Here is a 13,363-nt window from a genome sequence, read left to right as displayed (position 1 = left end):
AGGAACAGGATCTCCTCCCGCACCCAGCCGAGAGGCTAGTTGCTGGAATCAGTCACTACATGTTAGAGCTCATATTTAAAATAAAATTCATGCCACCAGCAGCTTCCCCCTCCCGGCTTGTCACGGGCGTGTCACCTGTTTCACCTGTTTCACCTCCTGTGAGTTTGCAGGTATGTCCTTACATACCGATGGGTGTCGGTCCCTCCCTTGTTGTTCTTCTTTATTTTCACTTCTGGAGCTCGTGATGTCGCAGCGTCTTCTTCTCTGCTTCTAAAGGTTAGTAAGCGACTCTTTTCACTAAGGGACTCTTGAAGGACTCTTTGGTCCTTCAGGTCCAGCAGAAACTAGTTCAAGTGGACTTCAGAGGAGGACCAGTGAAGAAGAACAGAGCAACACGTCACAAAGTCTTCAGACCGCGTGTCGCTCCTTCTTTCCTCGTGAAAGGAGTCAACGTCACGTTTGAATTCAGAAATACTTGATGTTTTTCTTCAGTCAGCTGAACAAAAATGGATTTAAAGTGAACTTTAGCATGTACAGTATGACGTCAACTGCCGCCCTAAAGCTACCGAACAGCCATTCAAGCAGTACTTCCGGATTTCAAAGTAAAGGATCACGGGAGTTATTTGGGATTAAGGTACAGAACAGTAATTTAAGATCCTATTATTTATTATTATTAAGACTACAATCAGATATAATATGAAGTATTTTACTGTGTACTATTTGGATAATTTAATGTCAAAGTTCCTTCCAGAGACCAAGATTCATTATTTTTGTCTAAATTTAATGTGGGATTCACAAAGTACACAGTAAAAGTACGTCATATTTGTACTGAGTCCAAGTAATAAGCTCTTAAATTACTGTCCTGTTCCTTAATCCCAAATAATGTAGACTAACGCGATCCTTTACTTTGAAATTCAGACCGGAAGTACTCCTGGTGGTAGCTTTAAAGCGGACGATGACGCAATACTGTACATATGAAACTTCATTTAGATTTAGAGGAGCTATTGTTCTTCTGTTGATTATTATCTTTCATATTGTTGTGATGATGATCATGATTATTATTATCATTATGATTATTCTTAACATTTGTACTATCATAAATCTTTTTAAAATTATTATTATTAAGGTACTTTAACTCCTAGAGATTTAACCTGATGTACTTCAGATCCGATCAATCTGCTCTTGAGACCTTTACAGTGAAAAGTGATCCAAAGATCATAAAGTTATGAATTATGAGCATTGAAGTTGTTTCTGAGGCTAAAGATGCTCCAAACAGAACCAAAGACCATGCAGCCCTCGCAGTACATTTCACCTAGATGTATAACATTTGGTAAGCACATGTATCACATGTAGACTTAAAAAAAGTCTCTTGGAGCCATTCTCTAAACCCAACCGGAAGTCGGCCATTTTGAATTCTGTATACATTTCTCGTGTTTTTTTGTTGTTGCTATTTCTAGGCGCTGAACTTTAGTGAGTTCCTCCGAGAGAATGAATCACATCAACTTAATATTTAGTCAGAACAATCTAAAGACCTTAGTGATTAAAAGTTATCAAAAACTTAAAGGTTTCATGAACGGTGAGGACGTGGTGTGGCGGCCATTTTACATGGTTCACCATCAGTCATCAATCTGCTGTAACTCGACTGTTCTTTGTCTAAACTGTCCCAAACTTGCCATGCTTGATGAGAGTCATGGCTTGAGGACTTCTGCGTGCCAATATTAACTCATAGTCACAGCGCCACCTACTGGCAACCGTTGTTATATGAGGGTTTCAGAAGCACAGAGGTCCAAACACTGAGCGGACCCTCTGAACAACATGTGGTTTCCTTGATATAAAGATATAGATTTTAAAGTGTTTGGAGAGCAGAAATGAGCTCACAGTAGTTTTAAAGTCATGCCAGTAGGCATCAGTATAAATGACCTGTAAAGCAGTGAACGGTGAGATTCAGGTTACATGTCACAATAAATGATGCACGCTACATTCTGACAACACATCACTAAACATCTGCAGATGAAAGCTCACAGTGTTTCATTGAAGGGTTCAACTAACAGCAAGTTGAGCCCACTTTAGTCTCTCAGCCTCTGGATTCACTGCCGGTCCTTTTCTCTGGACTCCTCACTCGTCTCCTCTGCCAACGTGTTCTACTAGATTACTGTCAGACCTCCAGGAGACACACAGAGAGTTTAGAGAGCTGCTTTTACTTTGACAGTCTGTTATGTTACAAACACTGAAGCTACTCAATAAAAAGCCACATGAAGAGTCTTCCTCTAGTCTTCAAACAAGCCAAAGACTAAAGATCTTGTGAACGTCATTTCTTAGAGATGACTCTGCAGCTCAAAGTGACAACAACATGGAAACTGTCCCATGAGTGTCTTTAGTATTGAGGTGAATGAGCTGTGTGTGTTTGTCATGATGAAGAGAAATAATGTTGTTGTGTTTGTGTGAAGGTGTGGACTCTGCTATGAATCAGTGTGAGGACAGAGAGGAGGGAGTCCCTCCCTCTAAAACCAGCCACACCAAAGCTCAGAGGTGAGATGACCGTCTCTAACTGTCCATGACTCAAAGTCTTTCATTCACTGACTCTGTTTCTACACATGTGACCAGGATCCATCAGGGACAAGACTGTCCTGGACCTGGACCTGAACCTGGACCTGGACCGGAACCCAGCTGTGTGTCCATGAAGAGTGACTGGTCTATGAGTCCTCCTATATTCTTCAAAGATGGACGCCACTCTGTTGATCAAAGGTGAGGATTTCAAACTGATGATGAAGGTGATGATGATGATGATATCTGAAGGACACTCAGGTAAAACTCTTTTGCACCACATGGTTCCTCTCTTCATCCTGATTGGACAGCATTACTCTTCAACCATCATGGTCACCTCACTGCATCATTTCCTGTCTTTGCTGCACTGAATACAGCTTCAACATCAACACTGAAACATTTCTACATGAAGCATTGATTTCATACTAAATGTCTCCTAAAACTACCAGAATACAAATACACTGAGTACAGTAGGTTTATTACATCACTGAATGTGTCTGGTGTTTCTATCAGGAGGAAACTGGAACATCCTGGACCTGGACCTGAACCTGAACCTGAACCTGAACCTGGACCCAGCTGTGTGTCCATGAAGAGTGACCGGTCTATGGGTCGTCTTATATCCTTCAAAGATGGACGCAACTCTGTTGATCAAAGGTGAGGATTTCAAACTGATGATGAAAACAAAGTGATGATGATAATAATAATAATAATCACTTTATTTAAATAGCTTTCCAAAACAAAGTTACAAAGTGCTTCACAATAAAACATGAAAGCAAATAAGAAACACAATCAAACCGGTAAAATAAAATTTTAAATAAATAAACTAGGGCTGGGCAAGTTATTATCGCGTTAACGCATTAAATAATTAACGGCAACAATTATTTTATCGCGAATTAACGCAGTTTTTTAAAATTATTAACCGGACATTTTTACCACAAGAACCGGGCAGCGAGCGGTGAACAGCTGTGTTTGTGTGGCGTCTCTAACTGCTGCTGCCGCTAGGGTTAGGGTTACGTGACAATATCAAAATACATATTGTCGTGTTTTTAAATACATATTGTCGTGTTTTTAAATACATATTGTCGTGTTTTTAAATAAACATATAAGCACGTGAGAACAACTCTTTATCAGCATAACTTCCACATTCATGTTACTGCCACGGTACAGACTCCCTACAGGTTCCATGCTTCACCTACATTCCCCTGGGTCCTAAGTCCCTCCAGGTACAGCTTCTTATCGCCCTCTATGTACCAACGTACATTTATAAAAAAGCAAAAAATAAATTATTCATTTAAATTATTTTTTTAAGGTTTTTAAAGTTGTTTTGTTTGGAATATGTATAATAAGCATATCATTTAGTTATCGCTACTGAGAATTTAACAAATGTAAAAAAAAAGAACTTTTAGGAGGAGGTCCTCCATGAGCCACTCAATGGATCGTAGCTCCCTTTTCAGCTCGGAAACCTCTGCCGATGGGCCCATCAGTGGAGCTGAAGTAGTCAGAACGATGAAGAGACGCCGCTTGATTGTAGACTGTTAGCACCTACGGCTAGCTAGCTAAACTAAGGTAAGCTAGTGTTGCAGTCCCGGCATCAGTGTACCAAGTACCAACGGATAAACTGGTGTTCAACAAGTAATATCTCAAACACGTAACTTTTATTACATTTTAAACAAGATAAAAACAATGTGTCAATTGACTTTAAAGGTGCTGGTAGATGTATCTATGAAGTACAGAGAGAGACAAGCTAGCTGCGTCTTCAAGTCGAGTCAATGATGATGATGTGGTGATGATGACGATGACGATGACGATGATGTGTTTCTATCAGACTCTCTGTTGTGAGATCTCCAGATTTTAAACCTTTACTGACTCAGATGAAGTTATCTGAGCACCAACACTGTTCTTCATTGAAACACATTCACACTGGGAGCTGCCCAGTACAACCAGTCTGACACTGAGACGCTCCACTGGAGCAGCTGGAGGTTCTGGGTGCCTTGCTCCAGGGCACTTCAGCAGTGTACAGTGAGGGAGGGAGAGCTACATGGAGGGCTTGGTGAGAACTGTTGGGACTAAAGCAAACTGACTGGTGAAGAAAACAGTGAGCTGAAAGAGTGAGCTGTTTATTCTCAGTGGGATCAGCAGGACTAGTAAACCTTTACCACTACAGGGACTCATCTGATCCACATCCACATGTCACTTCATGGACCTTTACCTTGTGTTGGTCTCTGTGTGGACGGACACAATGTGAGCTGATTCTTCATGATTCCTCCACAGAGAGGACCAGGAGAGGTCAGAGGTTCCCAGAGGTCAGTCTGCCCAGCAGCATCAAACACACCTGGACTCCATATTTATGGTCTGTACATGTACAACTACTTTTACATCTATTCTGTTCACAATCATCTCCATGCTGCACTTTGTAGACCAGTGGATTGTCAGTCTGTCCAACATGGATCTGATGTTTGGTTCCATGGTTTTAGTTTGTGTCATTCAGAGAATATTCTGTTCCAGCTGCTGGAGGAGAACATCGTCACTTTTGTGAAGAACGAGCTGAAGAAGATCCAGAAGGGACTGAGTTCAGATTACCCAGAATGCTTAGAGAGTCAGAGGGAGGATGAGGAGGTGCTGGACGGTGAGGATGAAGAGCAGAGGAGGAGCAGCAGAGAGGCATTTCTGAAGATCACAATGAACTTCTTGAGGAGAATGAAGCAGGAGGAGCTGGCTGACTGTCTGCAGAGCAGTAAGAGGATTTAAGAGATGGACCAAAATATATTCATATATGTTGACATATTTGTCTAATAATTTATTCATTGATGTTCTTTGTTTTTATTCAGGACTTTCTGCTCCAGTTTGTCAGCGTCAACTCAAATCTAACCTGAAGAAGAAGTTCCAGTGTGTGTTTGAGGGGATCGCTAAAGCAGGAAACCCAACCCTTCTGAACCAGATCTACACAGAGCTCTACATCACAGAGGGAGGGACTGCAGAGGTCAATGATGAACATGAGGTCAGACAGATTGAAACAGCATCCAGGAAACCACACAGACCAGAAACAACCATCAGACAAGAAGACCTCTTTAAAGCCTCACCTGGAAGAAAGGAACCAATCAGAACAGTGATGACAAAGGGAGTGGCTGGCGTTGGGAAAACAGTCTTAACACAGAAGTTCACTCTGGACTGGGCTGAAGGCAAAGCCAACCAGGACATACTGTTCACATTTCCATTCACTTTCAGAGAGCTGAATGTGCTGAAAGAGAAGAAGTACAGCTTGGTGGAACTTATTCATCACTTCTTCAGTGAAACCAAAGAAGCAGGAATCTGCAGGTTTGAAGAGTTCCTGGTTCTGTTCATCTTTGACGGTCTGGATGAGTGTCGACTTCCTCTGGACTTCCACAACAATGAGGTCCTGACTGATGTTACAGAGTCCACCTCAGTGGATGTGCTGCTGACCAACCTCTTCAGGGGGAAACTGCTTCCCTCTGCTCGCCTCTGGATAACCACACGACCTGCAGCAGCCAATCAGATCCCTCCTGACTGTGTCGACATGGTGACAGAGGTCAGAGGGTTCACTGACCCACAGAAGGAGGAGTACTTCAGGAAGAGATTCAGTGATGAGGAGCAGGCCAGCAGGATCATCTTCCACATCAAGACCTCACGAAGCCTCCACATCATGTGCCACATCCCAGTCTTCTGCTGGATCACTGCTGGAGTTCTGGAGGAGGTGTTGAAGACCAGAGAGGGAGGAGAACTGCCCAAGACCCTGACTGAGATGTACATCCACTTCCTGGTGGTTCAGTCCAAACTGAAGAAGGTCAAGTATGATGGAGGAGCTGAGACAGATCCACACTGGAGTCCAGAGAGCAGGAAGATGACTGAGTCTCTGGGAAAACTGGCTTTTGATCAGCTGCAGAAAGGGAACCTGATCTTCTATGAATCCGACCTGACAGAGTGTGGCATCGATATCGGAGCAGCCTCAGTGTACTCAGGAGTGTTCACACAGATCTTTAGGGAGGAGAAAGGACTGTACCAGGACAAGGTGTTCTGCTTCGTCCATCTGAGTGTTCAGGAGTTTCTGGCTGCTCTTCATGTCCATCTGACCTTCATCAACTCTGGTGTCAATCTGTTGTCAGAAGAACCAACAACCTCCTGGTGGCCTGAAGTCTTTAGAGACAAACCTGAACCAACACATCTCTACCAGAGTGCTGTGGACAAGGCCTTACAGAGTCCAAATGGACACCTGGACTTGTTCCTCCGCTTCCTCCTGGGTCTTTCACTGCAGACCAATCAGACTCTCCTACGAGGTCTGCTGACACAGACAGGAAGTAGCTCACAGACCAATCAGAGAACAGTCCAGTACATCAAGGAGAAGATCAGTAAGAATGTGTCTCCAGAGAAAAGCATCAATCTGTTCCACTGTCTGAATGAACTGAATGATCGTTCTCTAGTGGAGGAGATGCAACAGTCCCTGAGTTCAGGACGTCTCTCCACAGATGAACTATCTCGTGGTCAGTGGTCAGCTCTGGTCTTCATCTTACTGTCATCAGGAAAAGATCTGGACGTGTTTGACCTGAAGAAATACTCTGCTTCAGAGGAGGCTCTTCTGAGGCTGCTGCCAGTGGTCAAAGCCTCCAACAAAGCTCTGTAAGTACAGAGAGAGTTAGATTCATATTTCATAACTTAAATACGCTGCTATCTTTTCTGCTTATTGTTTATTTTTTCTTCATCATTGTCTCTTCAGACTGAGTGGCTGTAACCTCTCAGAGAGAAGCTGTAAAGCTCTGTCCTCACTTCTCAGCTCCCAGTCCTCTAGTCTGAGAGAGCTGGACCTGAGTAACAACAACCTGCAGGATTCAGGAGTGAAGCGGCTGTCAGCTGGACTGAAGAGTCCACATTGTACACTGGAGACTCTCAGGTGACCCTGCGAATTACTTTTCTTGGACTATGTACTAAGTGTAAAGTTTACACACAAACAGATTGGTGATGACAGTAATACACATAAACCTTCCAGCCCTCACAGTTCCCTCAGATTATGTGACATGTGTGTTGTTTTGTGTGTTTGCAGCCTGTCAGGCTGTCAGATCACACAGGATGGCGGTGCTTCTCTGGCCTCAGCTCTGAGCTCCAACCCCTCCCATCTGAGAGAGCTGGACCTGAGCTACAATCATCCAGGAGACTCAGGAGTGAAGGTGCTGTCTGATGGACTGAATGATCCACACTGGAGACTGGAAACTCTCAGGTATGAAGAGGCCTGCTGCAGCCACAGACAATCAGTCTGATAGAGGAGGTAGAGCTGGAGACGTTTTCTCTGTCACACTGTCAGCCTGGTTAATATGATCCTGACACACCAAGCTGACCTCAAACTACCAGAGACTCATCAAACTGTTTGTGTCCCACATCAGACCATCAATACAGACAGAAGTAGTCAGGATGAGCCCAAACAGGAGGGAAGGTGATGAAACTGTTGTTTTTCTGGAGCGTTGTCTTGTTTCAACATTAATAAACAGGACAGTGGTTTATCCTGACACGTTGACGGGCATCATGGTGGGTTGACATGAGTCAATGTCGTCACGCTGCAGGTTTGTGGACTCGTATCAAACAATAGTTGATGTTTTGATGCTCGTGTGTGTTGCCCTTTAGTCCAGACATTATTTTGAAAAGACAAACAGACAAAGAAACAATCTGTTTAAAGCGTCTTGATAAATCATCACAATAGGAATGTTTTTCTGTTCCTTTTGGACCCTAAGCCTTTTTTTAGGCCTTTTCTCGAAAATTTTAACCCATACAAAAGAGACTACAATTCTGTAACTACAAGATCTATTTAAAAAATGTTGATGCTTGAATAACACTAGGGATTGTGAGATGTGATGAGATGAGTAAATATTGTGTATATGTTACTGGTTAATAGTAGCTGAACACAGCAAACACAGCAAACAGGGAAAATTCCCAAGTTCGTCTGAATAAAAAGCACTGTAATTTCTTAAATGAGGCTCTGGCTAGCCTACAACCATTCCCAATTCATAGCACAAAGGGTGCAGGTGCCTCACAAAAAGATTTGGTGTAAATAAAGTGAAGCAAACCCCAGTTATAGGTGTTTATCTAAAACAAAACATGCCAAATTCTCATTTTCGAACCAGAATATGTAGCTGTTCCATTGTACTTTTACATACTTTATAATTATATATTTCACTTTATTTATCACTCATATTGTACAATCTATCCTAACAGAGCTGTTTGGCATCATTCTGACCCATTTTGACCCATTTTGACCCATTCTGACCTCTCATATCTCTCCTGGATGTCTCTGTCTGTTTGTCTGGAGCCCTTGCTCAGGCTCTGCTGGGCGGATCTTGTCATGACACCACTCGTTACAACCAGGTGCTCAAAACGAACACACTCGTGTGTTTCATGAAGTGATTGACAGAATTTTCAGCCAATAAAACTCCAAAACCGTGCAGCGATCAGCCCCCAAGCCCCAAGCCCCTGTATGATTCGCCGCCGGCATTCTGACCACCATTTTGGCTCAGATGAACGGAGAAACTCCATTTTAAATTCCAGACGTACGTACTTAGCAGACGAACACATTACTAATAAGGAATAATTGCGGATTTCACCGTTTTGGCCCTCAAAACCGACTCAAGGTATGATACAGTTATAATATTTTCGCAGTGTGGGAGTTATGCTTTCTGTGGCTTGTTGGCTGTAACTCCTGAACGCTTTGACGGAGAGTAATTTGGACGATACCGTTGAACTCTGTGTGAAGAGCTAATGTTGTTAGCAGTGTGATATGCCGGGTTAGACGCTATGCCCGAGATTAACGAAGCATTCTCTGAGTTGTTGTCTTGCCGGCTGTGGCGTTAAATGCATGATATTGTGGCGAATCTTCTTCGTTAGTTAGTAGAATAGTTTATAATGGTGTTTTCAGTGTGTAAAATGGTTAACGTGATTAAATTAAGGAGACTTTTTTCGATAAAATAAAAAAAATGTAATTTCTTTTTTAAATTTCTTTATGAACTTTGATTTCTACGACGTTCTCTTCGGTTAAAAATCTCGCTCTGAACAGTTCTCTGGCTGATAAGAGTCGACTTGTTGAAACTACAGGTGACAGTCGGCCACAGACGCTCCGTGAAGAACCAACAGCTGATTGTGGACATGGTGGGTCAGAGCCCAAAGAGGTTTATTGAGGACTGGACCAAAGTTCTAGGGGGACACAGGCAGTGCTCTGTGGCTGCAGACGGACTCGAACTGTAATATTTTCACCCCCAGATTACAGATCATAGAAACCAGTGTTGACTGTTGCTAGGAGACGGGATGTGAACAGCTTTGTACATCCAACCATCCCCCCCGACCTCCTCCATCAGAGGGTTTGTGGCGCTGTAGTGGTTTCAGGATACTTTCTCCTTTACTTCTGAGAGACAACAGTCATTAATACACAAACACAAGAGGTCGCTAGTCAAGATCAAAACATCCAACAATCAATACTTCTATATTGATGAAGGATCAGCTGACTCTGTGTGATGGTGAAGAGTCGTGTGGTGGTGATGAACCCACAGAGAACTGTCTCCATCTCTGCAGCTCTACTGAGCTTTTTAGCCTCTTTTAGCTCCTACTTTTGGTTCTGCAGCACATTTCCTGTTTGGTTCAGTCTCAGTGTTTCCAGCAGCAGCTGTTTTCATCCAACAAGCTGTGATGAAGCCACTGTTCACTACCTGCTCAGCAGCAAACAGCAGACAGACTCAGTCAGAGACTAGCTGGTGAACATAGTGGAGCATTTAGCAGCTAAAGAGACAGATGTTTCCCTCAGGAGGTGGTGGAGACCAAACACAGAGCTACAAGAGAGAGAATAGTGGACTAACATTCATCAGGGGACACAAACACAAAGACTCCTGATGAGTCATCATGTTGATGTGTAACTGCTGGATGTGGAAGCAGCTGTTGATATCATGTTAGACACAACTACTTTATCAGCTGATAATATGTCACATGTTGTGTTTACAGCTTGTTTTCACTGAACCACAAGTGGACAAAGAAATCAATTGATGCAGGTTTAAACATGTGATTTACTGACTGACTGGTGGAGGAAACTGAGTGTGAAATGGATGATTGTCAATATAATACTGATAATAATAGATCATGAATAAGTGAACATAATGAGCTGTCGTCATGGGCCAATCAGAAGAAGCTCCAGTGAAGTCAAAGAATATGAGCTGATGAATAATAAGTGCTCCATGTGAACATGAATAACAAAGCTCTGTGTGTGAGAGTGATGTAATGTCCATGTTTCATGCTGCTCTGACCCCCCTCCTCCTTTCAGGGTGGAGCCTGCTGGAGTCCGATGGTCCAGACCAGGTCTGAGGAAGTGTAAGTGTGCTTTGAGTCTGATTCATGAAAACAAAGCATCTTCAAACTGTGACATCACTCATTCACATCTCTGATGTCATCATCAAACAGATGATAGATTCATAACTGCAGCTGTGTTGTGTCTTGTTCTCTCCATCAGATTCCTGTGAACTCACACTCGACACAAACACAGTGAACAGATACCTCAAACTGTCTGACAACAACAGGAAGGTGACATATGTGAGAGAGGATCAGTCATATTCTGATCATCCAGACAGGTTTGATGTCTATCAGCAGCTGCTGTGTAGAACTGGTCTGACTGGTCGCTGTTACTGGGAGGTTGAGTGGCGAGGAGGTGTTTATATATCAGTGAGTTACAGAGGAATCAGAAGGAAAGGAGTCAGTAAAGACTGTAGGTTTGGAATGAACGATCATTCCTGGAGTCTGTTGTGCTCTCATGGTCATTACTCTGTCCGTCACAATAACACAATAACACGCACCTCCTCCTCCTCCTCTCATAGAGTAGCAGTGTATGTGGACTGTCCTGCTGGTTCTCTGTCCTTCTACATAGTCTCCTCTAACACACTGATCCACCTCCACACCTTCAACACCACATTCACTGAACCTCTTTATCCTGGGTTTGGGATCTTGGCAGGTCCTGGTTCCTCAGTGTTTCTGTGTTCTCTGTAGGAGAGTCTCCTCCTGCTAGAGAAACGTTCTCTCTGCTGACCAGATAGTTCAGTCTGTACAGGATCACACACAGCTGATGTTAGTTAGTACCAACCTGATCTCTCGGTGGTTGTAGATGCAGTTGGAGCAGGTGAGGGGTACCGGAGCTGGTCTGGACTCTGGGGGGTTGAGAGCTCTCTGGGACTTGTGGTGTTGCAGATGGATGTCTGAAAGAGCTGAGCGAGGTCCATGTAATGACCTGAAATGATGTGTTTGTCTGAGAGAAGCTGTGAAACATCTTTGACTTTGTGTATAAAACTCAACTTTGTTGTGTGAAGAAAAACCTCCGAATGTCAAACAAGAGTCTTTCTGGATCAAATTCAGCTTCTGTGGAAAAAGAACCACAAGTTGTAAAGAGTTGTTTTGATTTGAACAAACTAAATTCATCATCTTTGATCATCGTGGAACAAATGAACAAACTTTGAGAAATGACTTTGAAATCAAAAGAAATCAACGTTTTATGTCAAAGCAGAAATGTCCAAATCCATCCCAACACTATAAAATGAAGGATTAGTTAAATCCGGCTTCATTCTTCACGTCGTGTTGTTCACTTTTACTTCATTCATCACTGACTGTGTGCTAGTTTGGGGAAACAAATCAAAAGAGACAAAAGAAGTTTGAACCAAACTACTGATCAAGAACCAGCTCAGCTGTTTATTCAATGAAGATATATTATAATTCAGAATGTGTCATGATTTAACTTTTCATTCTTTGATTTGTATTCTTACTGATCATGTGTTCATTTAATGATGATAATGTTTCAGTGATGTTCATTCATGTATTCATGTGGGATCATATATGAGGTTTTTGACATTTTATCTTTTATTTTATTAAGTTTTTGTTTGTGTAACCTTTAATCTTTTGATTGTATAAACCAAATAAAACTGGTTTGTATTTTGTACATTCCAACCAAAGTCCAGTGTTGCTGGTCTCTGAGGGTGTCTGCGTAGTCTCCATGAGGTCAGAGAGCTCTTCTCCTGGGAGACTTCTGAGCCTGAAACAAGTGAAACAACGACAGCTAGTGTTTGAAGCTGTGCTGACTTCACCCCCCTAAGCAGGCTGAGACGGTCTGTGTGTAGATCTTGGGGGTACGTTTGATACCAAGGTCAGAGGTCACAGAACAAGCCGTCTTTCACTCCCAGAGACAAAGACAGATGTTTAAAACAGGAAATGAGTCCAAACTACTGAGCAGAGCTGACATGATGTCACATTTAAAAAGTCCACCCATCAGGACTAAATCATCTGTGACTGTTGATATGTGGAGGACTTCCTGTCGTCTGTCACTTTAACTGACAGGATTCATGTTTTTTCCACCAGAGGGATCCAGATCCTCCTCCATGAGGAGCAGCACTCCTCCTTTAAAGGAGGTCTCAGCTCCATTATTCTCTCCTTCTGCTCCTAAACAACCATCATTGTGACGTCAGAGACAAACTCTCAGGAAGTCTTTCACATGAGACACATTTCTATCTCTGTTCCAGTGTGGACACAAGTACATTGATGTACTTGTACTGCAGTATCTCCATGTTGTACTACTTGATACTTGTACTCCACTATATATCTCAGAGGTACATGTTGTACTTGTTACTGCACTACATGTATGTAACAGCTGCAGTTACTCGTTACTTTACAAATGGAAGTCTCTGCTCAGCCACACAGCTGTTTTCAATCACTCTGATGATTAGACCTCTAGTCAGGTGGAAGTTGGGCGGAGCTGTGCTGAGAATTATGGGATGTCACCAAACTACCTGCATTGATAAGTGGG

At 42.8% G+C, this 13,363-nt stretch overlaps 1 protein-coding gene across 1 annotated transcript; it reads left to right on the top strand.

Annotated features, from left to right (window-relative positions):
- Positions 1-207: 207 nt before the first annotated feature.
- LOC306713764 (protein NLRC3-like) lies at positions 208-12,515 on the top strand. Its single transcript, XM_079183590.1, has 11 exons — positions 208-276; positions 2,448-2,529; positions 2,605-2,745; positions 3,058-3,198; positions 4,816-4,894; positions 5,050-5,278; positions 5,373-7,176; positions 7,274-7,447; positions 7,598-7,771; positions 10,847-10,893; positions 11,033-12,515. Exons 2-11 carry the CDS (start codon positions 2,462-2,464, stop codon positions 11,560-11,562), a joined length of 3,387 nt encoding a protein of 1,128 aa, XP_079039716.1. The 5' UTR covers positions 208-276; positions 2,448-2,461; the 3' UTR covers positions 11,563-12,515.
- Positions 12,516-13,363: the final 848 nt, after the last annotated feature.

The sequence above is a fragment of the Pholis gunnellus genome, assembly GCF_910591455.1.
Source record: "Pholis gunnellus genome assembly, chromosome: 22".
Taxonomy (NCBI): Eukaryota; Metazoa; Chordata; class Actinopteri; order Perciformes; family Pholidae; genus Pholis; species Pholis gunnellus.
This window is presented reverse-complemented; position numbering and strand designations above follow the sequence as displayed.

What these genes read in the sequence shown, in the direction of transcription:
- LOC306713764 (XM_079183590.1), top strand. Translation starts at nt 2,462, where the DNA reads ATGAATCAGTGTGAGGACAGAGAGGAGGGAGTCCCTCCCTCTAAAACC. An exon ending in GGCTGACTGTCTGCAGAGCA is followed by an intron (nt 5,279 to 5,372) that starts GTAAGAGGATTT and finishes GTTTTTATTCAG; the next exon opens with GACTTTCTGCTCCAGTTTGT. An exon ending in TGTACACTGGAGACTCTCAG is followed by an intron (nt 7,448 to 7,597) that starts GTGACCCTGCGA and finishes GTGTGTTTGCAG; the next exon opens with CCTGTCAGGCTGTCAGATCA.